Source organism: Haliaeetus albicilla, chromosome 21 (genome assembly GCF_947461875.1).
Source record: "Haliaeetus albicilla chromosome 21, bHalAlb1.1, whole genome shotgun sequence".
Classification (NCBI taxonomy): domain Eukaryota; kingdom Metazoa; phylum Chordata; class Aves; order Accipitriformes; family Accipitridae; genus Haliaeetus; species Haliaeetus albicilla.
In genome coordinates, this window is record NC_091503.1 from 21,999,154 (window position 1) to 22,013,000 (window position 13,847).

General features: G+C 38.1%; 1 protein-coding gene across 2 annotated transcripts in view; it reads left to right on the top strand.

Annotated features, from left to right (window-relative positions):
• The window catches only part of CDKAL1 (CDK5 regulatory subunit associated protein 1 like 1), a 419,452-nt gene that overhangs the window by 299,289 nt on the left and 106,316 nt on the right, over positions 1 to 13,847 (top strand). For both annotated transcript variants that reach the window (XM_069809205.1, XM_069809203.1), the window contains exon 12: positions 10,552 to 10,732. In XM_069809205.1, coding sequence (XP_069665306.1) covers positions 10,552 to 10,732 — 181 coding nt within the window. The remainder of the gene's footprint in view (positions 1 to 10,551; positions 10,733 to 13,847) is intronic.

Consider the following 13,847-nt stretch of genomic DNA (forward strand, 5'->3'; position numbering starts at 1 on the left):
AGAGGTATGACAGATCTGTCACACAAAGTAAATTAAGGACTCTTCAGTCTGGAAAAGTGCTAATTGAGAGGGACTAGAACAGAGGTCAATAAAATCATGGAGAGTGCTGAGAAGGTGAACAGAGTTGTCACTGGTCTCTCCCAGTGTAACAACTAGGAGACATCAAATGGAATTAGCAAGTGGCAGGCTCGGAAGAGAGATTTTTTTTTTTTTTTTTTTTTTCTTTCAAGTGGTTACGATATGAAGGGGTTTAAATTCAAGAGGAAACTGGACAAGTTAATGGAGAAGTCCATCACAGGCTACTGGTTACAGAAGCACCTCTCTGACAAAATCCAGTTGTTAGAAGGAGGAAGGGATTCTGGGGGACTCTACATCTTAAACACTTCCCTGGCTGCCTGCTGCTGCTCATTGCTAGCAGTAAATGACTGGGCTTAGGTGGACCTTTGGTCTGATCTCTCTTACGTTCAAAGTCCCTGAAACATTACAGGACTATAGATTATAGGGCAGTGGGGGTGGGGGGGAAACAAGTTCAGAAAGATTTTTTTTTTTTAATTATTATTTTTATTTTTAATTAGCATCTGTTAATGGAGCACTGCTTGCAATTTTTTCATTTGGTTTCATCATGCCAAAAAGGCATGTTAATCATTTTGTTTAATATGCCCGATTTCTTTGTCAGAGTGAAGAGCTAAATGACTGTCACTGACACAGACGTGGATGGGTCCTCAGAGCCCAAGGCATTTAGTATTGGTGATAAGCATTGTGTCAGACTGAGAAGGAGTATATAATATTCTCAGCTACTCATGGCTGTGATCCTATTATTTCTGACCATGCCTGACAGCTCTAATGTTAAACAGTGAAGGGTCATACAAAATTAGTGTAATTTCAATGGCTGCTTTAGCGCAGCAAACATTAAGTCAGTTCCCAAGAACAGTTCCCTGGTGCAACCCTTAATAAATGCAAACTTTATTTTTAGTGATGACCTTTAGTAATGCGAGCCTTGATCCATTGAGATGCTGTTCACTTTTGATGCATCTCCAAATCCCTTTTTTATGCATTTTAAATCAACACACGCTTATTCTGAATTTATGCGTGTGGATAGACGGAGAGATGTAATTTAAACACATCTGTTCAAATATGCATTTCAGATCAACTTGGTGCCGGTTCTCATAATACGGCTGAGTTTTTGACGGGTATTATATCCCTAAAGTACACAGCAGATGGTATTTATTAGAGATTGAATGGAAATGAAGTTTAAGGATGTTGAGCTTTTTGTCTTAAGTCGCTCATTTTTTAATCATAAAACAATAATGATCTGAAGTTATAAATCTGTAATGAAGTTCTGTAAAATGTTTCATTTTTATGGGAAGAGTAGAACGCCTTATATTTGAATAAAGTTAGTCCAAGCCTTAACTGCTTGCTTCTTTAAGAAAATTGATAATGGGAAGTATTACAATGTTTCTTATAAAACATTTGGGCTAAATCTAGTAGGAACTCTAGCAACCTTCACTGTAATTGTTCAAAGAGAGTAAAACTGTGTGTACTCTTTCATCCTCAGGCAGTGAGCCATGCTAATTATGAAATATACTTCTTATCTAGGTCACTATTCCCTGACAACAAGGACAGACCCAGTCCCTACTCGCATGGAGTCCTCCATACCTATACTTTCTCACATTCAGTTCTGGAAATCAGGTCTCCTAGCTGCCTCCAGGTGTCATTCAGCCCAGTTTCTGAAAGAGCTCTTTTGGGGTCAGGAGGTGGGCTTGGAAAAGAACAGTCATAAAAAATACCCCTTCTCACTCTCAGTTAAACTCTGAGAGCTGTTAGATTGTGCATCATGATCACAGCTACTGTATTCTACAGCCCTTCTAAGGTGACTTGCATCAAAACTACTAATGACTCCAAAGTTCAAAACCAGCCTCCTAAGATGCACTTGTAAATCAGTAGGAAGTTGCTGCAGATCACAAAGCTCAGGTGTAATGTGTTCCTGTGGGGATCGCCACCATGAGCAGCCTTCAGTGCTCTGTAAGGTATGGAATGCAAAAAGCAGAATTCGTACAGTGACTCTGTATCTGTCAGGCTAGGCTTGTATGTAGTTTCTGCTCCCCTTGAAATCTGAAGTGTTTCACTATGAACCACCTCCAAATTAAACCCCCTCTGAGAGTTTCTTTGTGGTCATGTCTGAGTTTTGTTTGTCTGTTCTGTTATTTTTTTCTAAAAACCCAACATACGGCATTACAATTTCTTTTGTCTGGTTTGTTGTGTCTTAGATACCAGTTTCAGAAAGATAGGACCCAAGCTGTGAAAACAATTTTAAAAAAAAAGTCTTAAAATTATGCATTTTACACACATGAACAAAATTTTACTTATTTAATCATCTGCTAGTGTTCAGTGTTTCAATAGTTGAGTGAAAGTAAACAAGTGACTTGACTTATAAATGAAGCCATTATAGATTTTACAAACAATAACAACATAAAGTTATCTTCACTTTGATGCAGGCAAACTGCAAGGTGAAGGAGAACTGATTTGTGAGACAATCTAGACTTGTGTTAGGCAGTAATAGAGAACACTTTAAAATATTTGAAATAATATAATTGCTTTGCAGTGGGAACACATACATGAATAAAAGATGTTAGCAGGTGTCCTGCCAGGGTGGAATCTCATGCTATTGTATTTAATAGGAATATATACACCATAAACAGCTCTAAATTTGCTAAAAGTAATCAAAACAGAAGGCCTGAATAACTAATATGCAGCACAGTTTAAAAATAATTAAGTTTAAGCATGATAGTTTATTAAATACATTTTTTTTTTGCACTGAATATTAGCAGCTTTCTTTTTTAGAGAGTGAGGCCACAGCTTTCACCCTTTTCTCTCAGTATGTGATTGTATCTGACACTATTGGATGTAGTATACATTTAGGTTTTTTCCAATACAATTCATCACACCTTTAACAGAAATTCAATCAAAATGCAGCAAATTCATCTTTTCAATTGGCTTGATCTGATGGACAGTTTGATAGAAGCAAACGTAAGGTCCCTCAGACTTAAACAGAGCTTGAAGTCAAACATATTAATACTAACTATAGAAGAGTAGAAGTGGATACTACTTCTACATTATTTATATTTATTTTATTGAGGTCTGATTCTGTGGCCATGTTAGCTCCAGTATCTTGCCATCTCTCTGTCCTTTTAGATTGTATTGCAGTCTGTGAAATGTCTGTCCTGTCTTACCATTTAATACTTTTATTGCTAAATTTTATAGTACTATTTTAAGTGTCTTTCCTGAGAAGTCATGATTGGCTCTTCCCTACTTATCCTGCATTTAGTTGCAAAATCTCCCACTATTTGTCCTGATAATTTCGATGATGTCATTATGCGTCTAGAGCAACTGAACACTGGAAAAGGAAATGGCAGCATTAAATAGATTTTCATATAAAAATTAATAACATAAGTTCTGTGGTGAGCTTGATAGTACTCCTTACATCAGTTTCTTAAGTATTAATGTTCATGATATATATAGCTGCATTTGGATAAGCAGTCTTACCAAATGATAGTTTATATCTAGCCCTAAGGCTCGGTCTGTTATCATTTAAAAGGTTTCACACAAAAATGTTAATGAAATGTCTATTGTCGTTGAACCGAGGTACTTTCCAGTTTCATTCCATGTGTAAATCAGTTGAGCAATTGATACGAGGGTTTAAAAGAGCTCTTTTTTCTGCCACAGAGGTTTTGAACTTGTACATCCTGGACTACTTTTAAACACATATGGAAAAGATTATTAAGGAAAACATTGTCAGTGGATATCCATTTATTAGAAGTCTGTACATCCATTGCATAATTTAGGGTAAATCATAAACTGGAAAAGATGGAAAACACCCTGCTTCAGAAATTATGTGCAGGTTTACTCCCCTAACTCCAGACACTTAACCTAGGAATATGTTGTGCTGTGCTCCATTCATAGTCCATGGAGAGAGAGAGAAGTGCAGGAGGGTTTCAGATCAGAAGTAGGCTGAATCCTTTTCTGAAAGTGTGGGGATCTTCCCGTGGCGTCATTCTCAAGTTAATCTCCATATAGTCAAGAGAGAGGCAGGGTGAGGTTTCGTGTTGTTACTAGCCTTTGAAAGAGGCAGTGCTTCCAGCTGAGCAGTCTGTTTCTCTTGTGCTAGCTCCAGCTCGTGCAACTCCTCAGTGAGCAATTCAAGTTTAAGTCAAAAATCCCACAAGACTAGGCCTTGTAGACAAAAAAGAAAGAGGGGGGGGAAGGGCTTCTAGAGGACTGTGTGTGGCCATGGGGAAGATGCAAACATCTCCTTCAGCTCCAACACAAAATGGCATGTTGAGATGCCTGTTAGGTTCTGTAAATATGCTTGAAAGACCAACTCTCAGATACCTTCAAATTATTTCATCCATTAACTTCATTTCATTTGCAGGTTCCCTAAATGGGCATATGCTGCAGAAAGGTTCTAAAATATAAAATAAGCTATGAGGCTGAAATAACATTTTAGAGAAGACTGGTTTTATTTTCATAAGAATTCCACTTTTTTTTTCCTAACATTTTTTCAATGTGGATTTCTAATTTATGAATCAAGAAGTTGCTAGGTCATCACATTTTTTATTTTGACCTTAATTACTCTAGATTTCCCAGGCAGTTCTGGTACCCTTCTGTAAGAACATATAGTGTTTTAAATTTATTCATACAGCTATTTATTCTAATCCATATTTTGTTATACTGGGAGGAGTGGAGGTGGGGGATCTTGGTTAGGAGCGAGTTGGTGGCTTTAAGTCATTGCTCGATTTAAATGTTAATTGCTGAAAGGGAAGTGGGAAGAATGTGTGATCATGCAAAAGAATTCCAGGTGGTCACATTAGTAGGTGAATGTGCTGATGAATTTTAGCTCCTTTACCTAATTTCTTCCCTGAGCATGGATTTGGTTTTTGCTAAATGGTTATTGCTAAAGGAAATGTTTTCTGTAACTAAAGCCACATGAGATGATCCATGTAACACCTGAATCCTAGCAAGTTTCATGCTTTTGCTGCTGGTTTTCTTAGACATCTTGCTCTGTGAAAATGGGGGGGGGGGGGGGGGATGTTTTATTTTTGGCGAATTGAAACTTTCATCTCTTTCCTAAATCAAATGACACGGGATTTTGCATTTCACTCCCAACTTACCTTCCAACAAGAGTTTTCTCTAACTTCCCTCTGTTGGTGAATCCGTCTGGTAACTGTCGCTGTAATATCTGCTATGCTTTCCTGTTACTGCTAGTCTAGTTTCTGTTTTCTCTAACATTGTTAACCAAGTCCCCTGGGCAGAAACGAGCAGGAAACTTGTCACTGTGAGGGTGTGCCTGCACTGCTTGCTGGTTAGCAATATATAACAGAGATACCTAAGCAAACAGGAGCTCTAGTAGCTGTAACAGCTCCTGTGAGAAGTGAGGAGGCAATTCTCAGGGCCACAGTTACCTACAGCATGTTCTTTACTTACCCACGACTTTACTTCCAGGCACCAGGCACTCCTTTGGGAGGAAGAGGTAGTTGCTTCTTTGGGGATGGTCAGAACTGCCCAAGGGGATGGTGATTGTATTGCTGGTCTGCTTCAGGATGACAGAGCGTAAGTCTGCTTGAGCAGACGGAAGGGATTTATCTATGTAGAGGGACATAAAGGAGAGAATGTTGAGGAACCCCAAGTATTAGGGCTGTATTATCTTATACATGGCATTGATTATTCTTCAGATTCATCTTTTTCTGAAATTCCACAATTTCATTGTAAATTGTTCGAATTGAGAATCAACTTAGGACGCTGTTTATTTTTCTTGGTTTCTGAAGTTGAGTGAATGGAGATGATAGTATGTCTTCAAAGAAGAAATCTTGCAAGTTTTATGATTGCCAGATAAAATGATTGCACGCAGTCTTGCTAGGCGTTAGTCAGGATTATGAGGGTTTAAAATGGCTTGCAAAGTGTAAGTCATTTTATGCTCAGAAGTATTGAAACAGGTTGACCACCTCCATTAGCTAGGCTATAAGGAGCATCTAGAGTTCCGTATGTTTGAAGCAACTTCTTGGTTTTTTTAAATTGTTTTATCTTTCATAATGACCACTGTGTATTCTTGGTTCACTGAACAACGTGTTGTGGAGCTTCTCTACTGACCCTAGAAAACATCTGCTGCAATTTTTAGACTTACTGTAAATGCATTTATGTAATAAATGTTACAAAATGCTTACTGGGGATGTGCAGCAGTTTCTACTTTGTGTACTTCAGAATAGATAAACTGCATTTCATTTCAAATAACTTAATATTGGCTGATGCACAATAAATTGTTCTTGTGTGATTTTGCATTGTATTTCATAGCAGGGACAATTTTTTAAACATCATCTAAATCTAAGCAATAAGGAATTTTGTGCTGCTTTCTTTCAGACTGTCAGAGCAAAGGTTGCTCTAATTTTCAAGTGTATATATGTTTTATATTTTTCCGCAATTATATCTTCCCCTCCCTTTTTTCATTAAGAAAAGATGTTTCGCATGTGTAACTAATTTTACTTATTTTTTCTTCATCAATGCTTTGAGAAAGGCTAAGAGCTTGATTTTTGTTAGTAACTGGATTTTATTCTGAGTGAAATCTCATGTTTTTCTCCCTTTTTAAAACTACTTTTTAAACAATATAATCAACAGTGATATAAAAGTGCACTATGCAATGTCATATTTTCGGCAGTCATACTGGATTGAACTGTAATTAATTGCTGATGCTGAATACACTGTGGTCCTTATTCTCTTTTCATACCCTAGCTTTTCTTTGTGTGTAATAATTCCATCCAGGAAGAAATCTAATTACTAAGATAATTAACACCTTATCACCAAATTAAGTTCAGACATTTGTAGAGTTTATGAATTTTTAAAATATGTAATTTCCTTTTAACTGAGTGACAACTGGTGTTATGGAGAAAAAGCATATTTTATTGTATCTGGCTTGATTGGACCTTATAATTCATGTTGCTATAGAAACAACCAAACCTTTATAAAGGATGGTATTACTACTACCATTTGTAATAAATGCTTTGACTGTTGCCAATAGTGTCATTAAAATGGTTAGAATAACTTCATTATAATGGTTTTGTCAAACATAATGAATGTTCTGTTCATGTTCTGAGAAATGGCAGCTGATGTTATGTGATATTGATTTATAAAGTAATGTACTTTTTCTTCCATAAGCTTACTATTACTGCACAAAATATTTGCAATGTGAACAAAATCATGTTGCAGAATACAGTGCTCCTCTGTTCGCTCAGTCCTTAAAGCTAACAAATTTTATTGTTACCTGATATCAAGCAGAACTTCATATCTTGCAGTTTGTCAGTCTTAAGAAAGCAATGGTAATTGAGGCTGTTTAGCCAACAGCTCGGGGGATTTTTGTTGTTCTGTGGAATAGTCAGCTTGTGTTTTCCACTTACGATTATTGGACCAAGTCCTTGAAAGTGTTCAGTTTTATTCAGGTTTTGATTTGGCATTCAAATGCCATGTTTTAACTTCGTCTCAAATGATGGAGTTTGAATTCATGAACTCAAAAAGGAATTGAAATAATTTGGTTTCTTCTGTGGGGATTTTTTCATAAGGAAAACATGAAAGAAGATTCTAATAATATAATGTCTAATAAATTCCTGTGCAGATAATCATACATGCAGACACCTGCAAAAAGGAGGCCAAGACATTAGCTTTAATATAAGCTCATTGCTAATAGTTAAATAAAAAATTAAGTTTAAAAAAAAAATAATCACAAAAGATATTTACTACCATATAGTGTTTGTCTGAAGGCCACTGTGGTGAATATAAGCTACGTACGCGCTAATATTGCACCTAATCAAATTACTAATAACAATATTCTCTGCTTCCCCTTTATTGGGTCTTTTGCCAACAGATTCTCATGTTCCAGTAGAGCTCGTTGTTGCAGGAAGTTTTTCTTTCAGCTGTTCAAACTCAAGTTTCTTCACCCACTGTAACCACAGCATTATTTTTTCGGTGGTGATGTACTGTCTAATAAGAAATGATAGTTCTCTTTGCCCATTCAAATGCTTTATAAATGTCATTTGGATTACATGCATTTGTATTTACAGTTCTGCTGTCTCTTGTCCTGGTGAGGGGAAGAGAAGCCCTCCAGACATTTCTTTAGGTTGGAGACAGTCTTGGAGACCCCTTCTTAAGCTCACGTGTGAGCTTTGCTTGTGGCAGTGGTCTTTAGGCCATTCACCCGTAAAAGAATCTCTCGGCTGTTCCCTTGCCTAGTAAAGAACTGTAGAATTATTTAGGTTGGAAGGGACCTCTGGAAGTCATCTCATCTGTTCCCCCCCCGCTTTGAAACAGGGCCAGCTTTAAGTCAGATACCACCAATATCTTTATAGGGTTCTCACTTTTCCTCATAAATCATACTTTCTCCAGTTCATCGTTACTGATAGTATAGAATCAACTCTGTGTTGTAGAAACAGTCTCATCTGTGTACGTAGGGAGCACGGAGCACTTCTGAACACTGTATGTTACTGCCTCTCTGCAGAAGGGGTTTATCGTTATTCCCACTTTACATACGCAGGCTGAATACAAAACAGTGCTGTGGTTTCACGGTTTCTCATAGGGCAGTGGTCATCCAGCTGGCTAGTGTCAGATTTGGAAAACTGAGCTGATATCTCCTGGGTCCCATAGAGTGCTCTGTAAATACTATGCAGTAATCTCTTGGTTGTACGAGTCATTTTTCTGGGCCGTGTCACAGAATCCCAGAAGGGCTGAGGTTGGAAGGGATCTCTGGAGGTCATTTTGTCCAACGCCCCCCTGCTCAAGCAGGGCCACCTAGAGCCAGTTGGCCAGGACTGTGTCCAGATGGCTTTTGAATATTTCCAAGAAGGGAGACTCCACAACCTCTCTGGGCAACATGTGCCAGTGCTCAGTCACCCTCACTAAAAAAGTGTTTCCTGATGAGGAGCACACCACCTGAGCTGCCATGCCCTTGACTACTGCCCTGCAGAGCTCCGTAGTCGCTTTTAATACTGTCCAGGTGTCTCGCAGTATCATTTGTGCCCACATGAAATAACAACAGGGCGTAGTAGTCAGAGGGCCAGACAAGCCCCACAGCATCCCGGATCCTGGCCCCTGGCAGACAGCAAACCTCTCTAGATGATTGCTTGGGTCGGCAGGCGGGTGCCTGTGTCCCCCACAGCAGGGAGTCACCCGTTACAGTGACTTGCCGCTTCTTCCTGGTAGTCTTGGTTTCGGCATTAGGTGGACCGGATACTTTTGTCGTTGGCACATCTGGCTCCTTTTCAGCTTTGAGGGAGATGAACCTCTTTAGCAGTTGTAAGCCCTGTGGGGGAAGACCCTTCCTCTTGGTGTCAGAAGTTACCAGCTTCCATCCTTCCCCAGAGGTTTCTCTTCCCTTGGTAGTGGGGGTTGACACTACCTGCTTCTCTACTGCAAGCTGTTGGGTTGCAGAGAAGGTCCTCTCTCCCTTTCATCTTCTCTGATGCTGTGCAGCTTGCTCATGTCCTCCCATCCCTCCTCCACTTGGAGGCAGCACAGCTCCTGCAGGACCGAGGGTCATCTCCTGGCACCAGAGAGAGCCCCCAGGCATTCCCTGCAGCCTGGGACTTGGAGGGCTGCGTCCGCCATCATCTGAAGCTCAGTCCGGGTGCAAGCCTCGACCCTAGCAGGGACGGCTACTCCAACAACTGCTCGGGAGGATGCTCAGTGACATGTTACCACCGTGTCTGAGACTGTTACTGTGGCACAATTTCAACAGAGGCCCCCTTACTTCACCCCCTTCTGCGCGTCCTGCTGCGCTAACTGCTGGGTCTGTTGGCTGCCTCTGTCAGCTGCGCTCTCTTAAGCCGCTGTGTGTAAAGGTTCTGCGCACTCAGTCCAAGGGGAACAGTTAGGAAAAGTTGACCTTGCTAAATAACAAGAGAGCTTAGTGCCTGTGCATTTGTAAACTTCAATATTTTGTTTTCCTTTTAAAGCAAGGCATAGGCTGGTTTTATGGAGTACTGAGTTAGAAATTAACTTGTGACTAAGAGGTGTCTTATTGGTTCCAAAGCCAATTTTGTTCAAAATTGCTAGGTTCTATGGCATGCGAGTCCCCTCTTTTGGCTGTCCTGTTCTACTTCGATAGCAGCATTATAAACATTAAATAGTTTACAAATTCTAGTGACTAAGTCTCAGAAGTTATAAATTTTGCAGATTAAGCAATCAGAATTTAAGAAATTTACAAGCTCTGCTGATCACCTATAATTTTGAATGAAGAATGAGTTGGTCCAGATGTTTTCACTCTTCTGTCACAATCCTAATCCAATTTTTGCTGCAATATTTTTCTTCTATTCCTTGTGCTCTTGGCTGAGTACCAAATGCATTTCTCATTAGCAAGCAATGGTATTAAAATCTTTTTTTTTTTCTCCGAAGATCACTTTAGGTCTCAATTTCTGTAGATAAAGTTGAAGAGTTATATGTCTATGTACACTAGCTTTTAAGGGAACAAGATTTTACATGTCCTTAGTTCACTGTTCCTTTCTACTTTCTTTACAGAGTGCCTGGAATAACAATTGCTACAGACATCATCTGTGGGTTTCCAGGAGAGACAGATGAAGATTTTCAAGAAACAATGAAACTTGTAGAACAGTACAGGTTTCCGAGCTTGTTTATTAATCAATTTTACCCACGCCCAGGAACACCGGCTGCAAAAATGCATCAAGTTCCAGCTACAGTGGTAAGATCTATTTTCTTGTGCCACTGTACATGGTGTACTCAGATGAATACATAAAGCATGTACATGAAAATGTAGATTTTCTGCAGAACTATGCTACAATTCAATTAAAGAGGCTTTTTTTTTTCAGTCCAGTAAGTGAAATGATTGTTGAATTGCCTTTAGAGGTTAGCTAGATCACTGAATGCATTTTCATATATAAATTACTGTTCAGATTGTTAGGAAGGGTAAAACAGCGGTTATACTAAAGTCATGTCTTCTTTCTATCAAGTTTTGGCTGAATGAGTACAAAGAGTGGTAGCTGATTACGTGTATTTTTTTTCCATTTTAAGATTTTTGTGACTCCAGCAATCTCAAACTTATTGTAAATAATTATGCAAAGTATTAATAATAAAGCAATGATAATCTTTGATTTATTTGTCAAATATCAAATCTGCAGGCAACTTCTTCTCAAGACTGTCCTTATACACTGCTTAAAAACTCTGCTTCCTTCAGCCTGCATGTTAAAGGCCATTGATAAAACTGGCATTTAATCTTTCGGGTTTTCAGCTGGTTTCTTTCTTTCCATTTTTGAGTGAGAAGTGTAACCCTTCCTGATACCAACATTCTTATCTCAAATTCCCATGAGGAAAACGGCCTGTTTTGATGTAGAAGGTAGATGGCTATTGACTGTATTTTGCTTCATATAAATAGCTATTTATAAGCAATAACAACAGCAATGGTTTGATTTATTTTTAAAAAATTGAATTTGTAATTTTTGTAATCTAAATATCAAAACAAGAAAGTATACAAGACTGATGCCTGTACAATAATTCAACTCATTATTATCTCATTATTATGGGCATAAATAACATTCGTATTTCTTTTCTGTGTAAGAATGAAAGTCAGCCAACAATGTAAATCAGTTTAAATAAAAAACCGTTTCTTTCAATTTATGTATCCTGGTACACCAACAGGAAGTCAAAACTACATATCAGTACTTGTATCCCTTTGCTTATACATCTGAAATCTAAACAATTTCTGCTTACTCTCGATATATAGCACAAATTCCATAGGATGTGTCAGCTGCTGAAGACATAAAATTATATTATATTTGGCTTCTTCAGTTTATTGTTTAGAGAAGTACAGCTTAAGTAATGACTGCTCATTTACTGTAGGCTATCTCATAATGGGAAATACTGAGTTTCCAAATATAAGTAGCTGCTGTTGATATAGTCTACTCAGTGTAACCAACTCACATTGTTGAATTATTTTTATTAGTTTTGAATGCTTTTTACAAACGTTTTTAATTTAAAAAATGCAGAAATGTAATTTTTGGAAGTTAGGAAGCTTAAAAATCAAAACATTGATTTATGTTCCTGGTTTGCATTCTTTCATCCACAAGTTTTTCAGTGTGCTATTTTCACAGGAGGTGCAAAGAGCTTAAGTTAATTTACCCTCTTCTGTTTAACTGGGTGCCCTGGGAAGACAATATGTGAAGAGCTAAATTATTAAAAAAACATTAGCTTTTCTGTGGTTAGGAGTGTTACTTGGAAAATGGTAGTGTCATTTTAACCCAGTTTTACATTCTTTCTTCCTATTTGTAGAACTAGTATTATTGCTTTCAGTGAATTAGAACCTTCAAAGAAGATGGGGCTTCTAATCCAGAACTGATGAAAATCTGTAATTAACAGATTTTGTTTCTCTCTTTTTTTTTTGCCCCCCCTCCCCCCCCCCCCCCCCCGCAGTCCTTCAAAAATCCTGTGTTGTGAGATCCTTTGTTCTTTTATCTCTTTGTAGAAATGGAGAATAACTAGTCAGACAGAGCAGGAAAGGCTTGTGTTAATCTCTTACATTTTGTATTCACATTACTTCTAGATAAAAGCTGATGGTCTTTCCTGCGTTACCAAGAATGGACGGGCATTTCATTTGTCATTCCTTGCGTAGAGTAATTTATGTTTCTCTGCTAGGAGAAGGAAGTAGCATGTTACCATCTATGTTATGCACTCTTACCCCTTCATCCTTTAATAAAATATTATTTGTGCCATCTTTCTGTTAATGCATTTATTTTATTGCATTTGCATAGGGAAAGAAATAGTACATAAAGTGACATACAACTGCTATGTGCAAGCGTCTGAGTGTACAGGTGGTACATTGTATTATCAGCCTGAACTTGTGAGCTAGTGCTTTTACAGAATGTTCATAACATTATCCTCTGCAGTGGATCTGTTGGTAGGATTTCTTTTTATGAAAAGAATTTCGACTGTATTATTTAACTACAGACGCTGAACCAGTGAGCAAGTTATCTGACAGTTGTTATCCTTGTCTTTTTTTCTAAAGACTGGGTGTATTTGCTATGTTATTTCAGCTTTGCAATACTTCTGCAATGGATGGATCTATTGCTATTTGCAAACTGCTCCACTTCAGTGAGTTCCACTTCAACTCTGGTTCAAGACAGCTTCAGTGATTCTGCCCAAGTATCACAGCTGCAATAATAACGTATTTGCCTTGTCAGTTCCGTTTAAGTTAGCTCTTTTTAGGAAGGTCTTATGACTTCTAGGGACAGTCTGTGGAGTATTAAGCTTAGTAACATTTCGTGCTTTCAAATTTTTAGTGGATGGTTTTGATGGAAGTCGTTGCCTTCTTGGAGAAAACCCTCATTTGAGTTTATCTTAATAGAAAAAAAAATTGGTAGGTCAGCATGGAATCTTCCCTTCACATAGATAATTTATCTTTGAAAGCCTTACAAGCACTGATATTTTTCTAAAAGGGCAGATGACACTAATCCAGATGGACAGTTCTGCCACCATAAATTCAGAAAAGACAGTTAAGGCTGCAGGCCTTTCTTGTTTCTCCTGAAGAAAAAGTGTCCATGGAGAATCAGACATCTGTCTAAATGGTCTCATCATTTCATAACCATCAATTAGATTATGCTTACCATAAATGCTGTCTCCAGTTTAGAGAAAAGTTAGAGCACAGTTAAGCAAAACTAGGCATGATTTTGGTTGCGTTTTTTTTATAAGCAATTGCAGTGATGCTGAGTCATGTACATGAAAATGAAGTCAAGATGTTGTTCAGAACTTAAATGCTACCCTAAAATTCTGTTTTTCCTGGCTTTTACCCCCATTTTATCCACCTA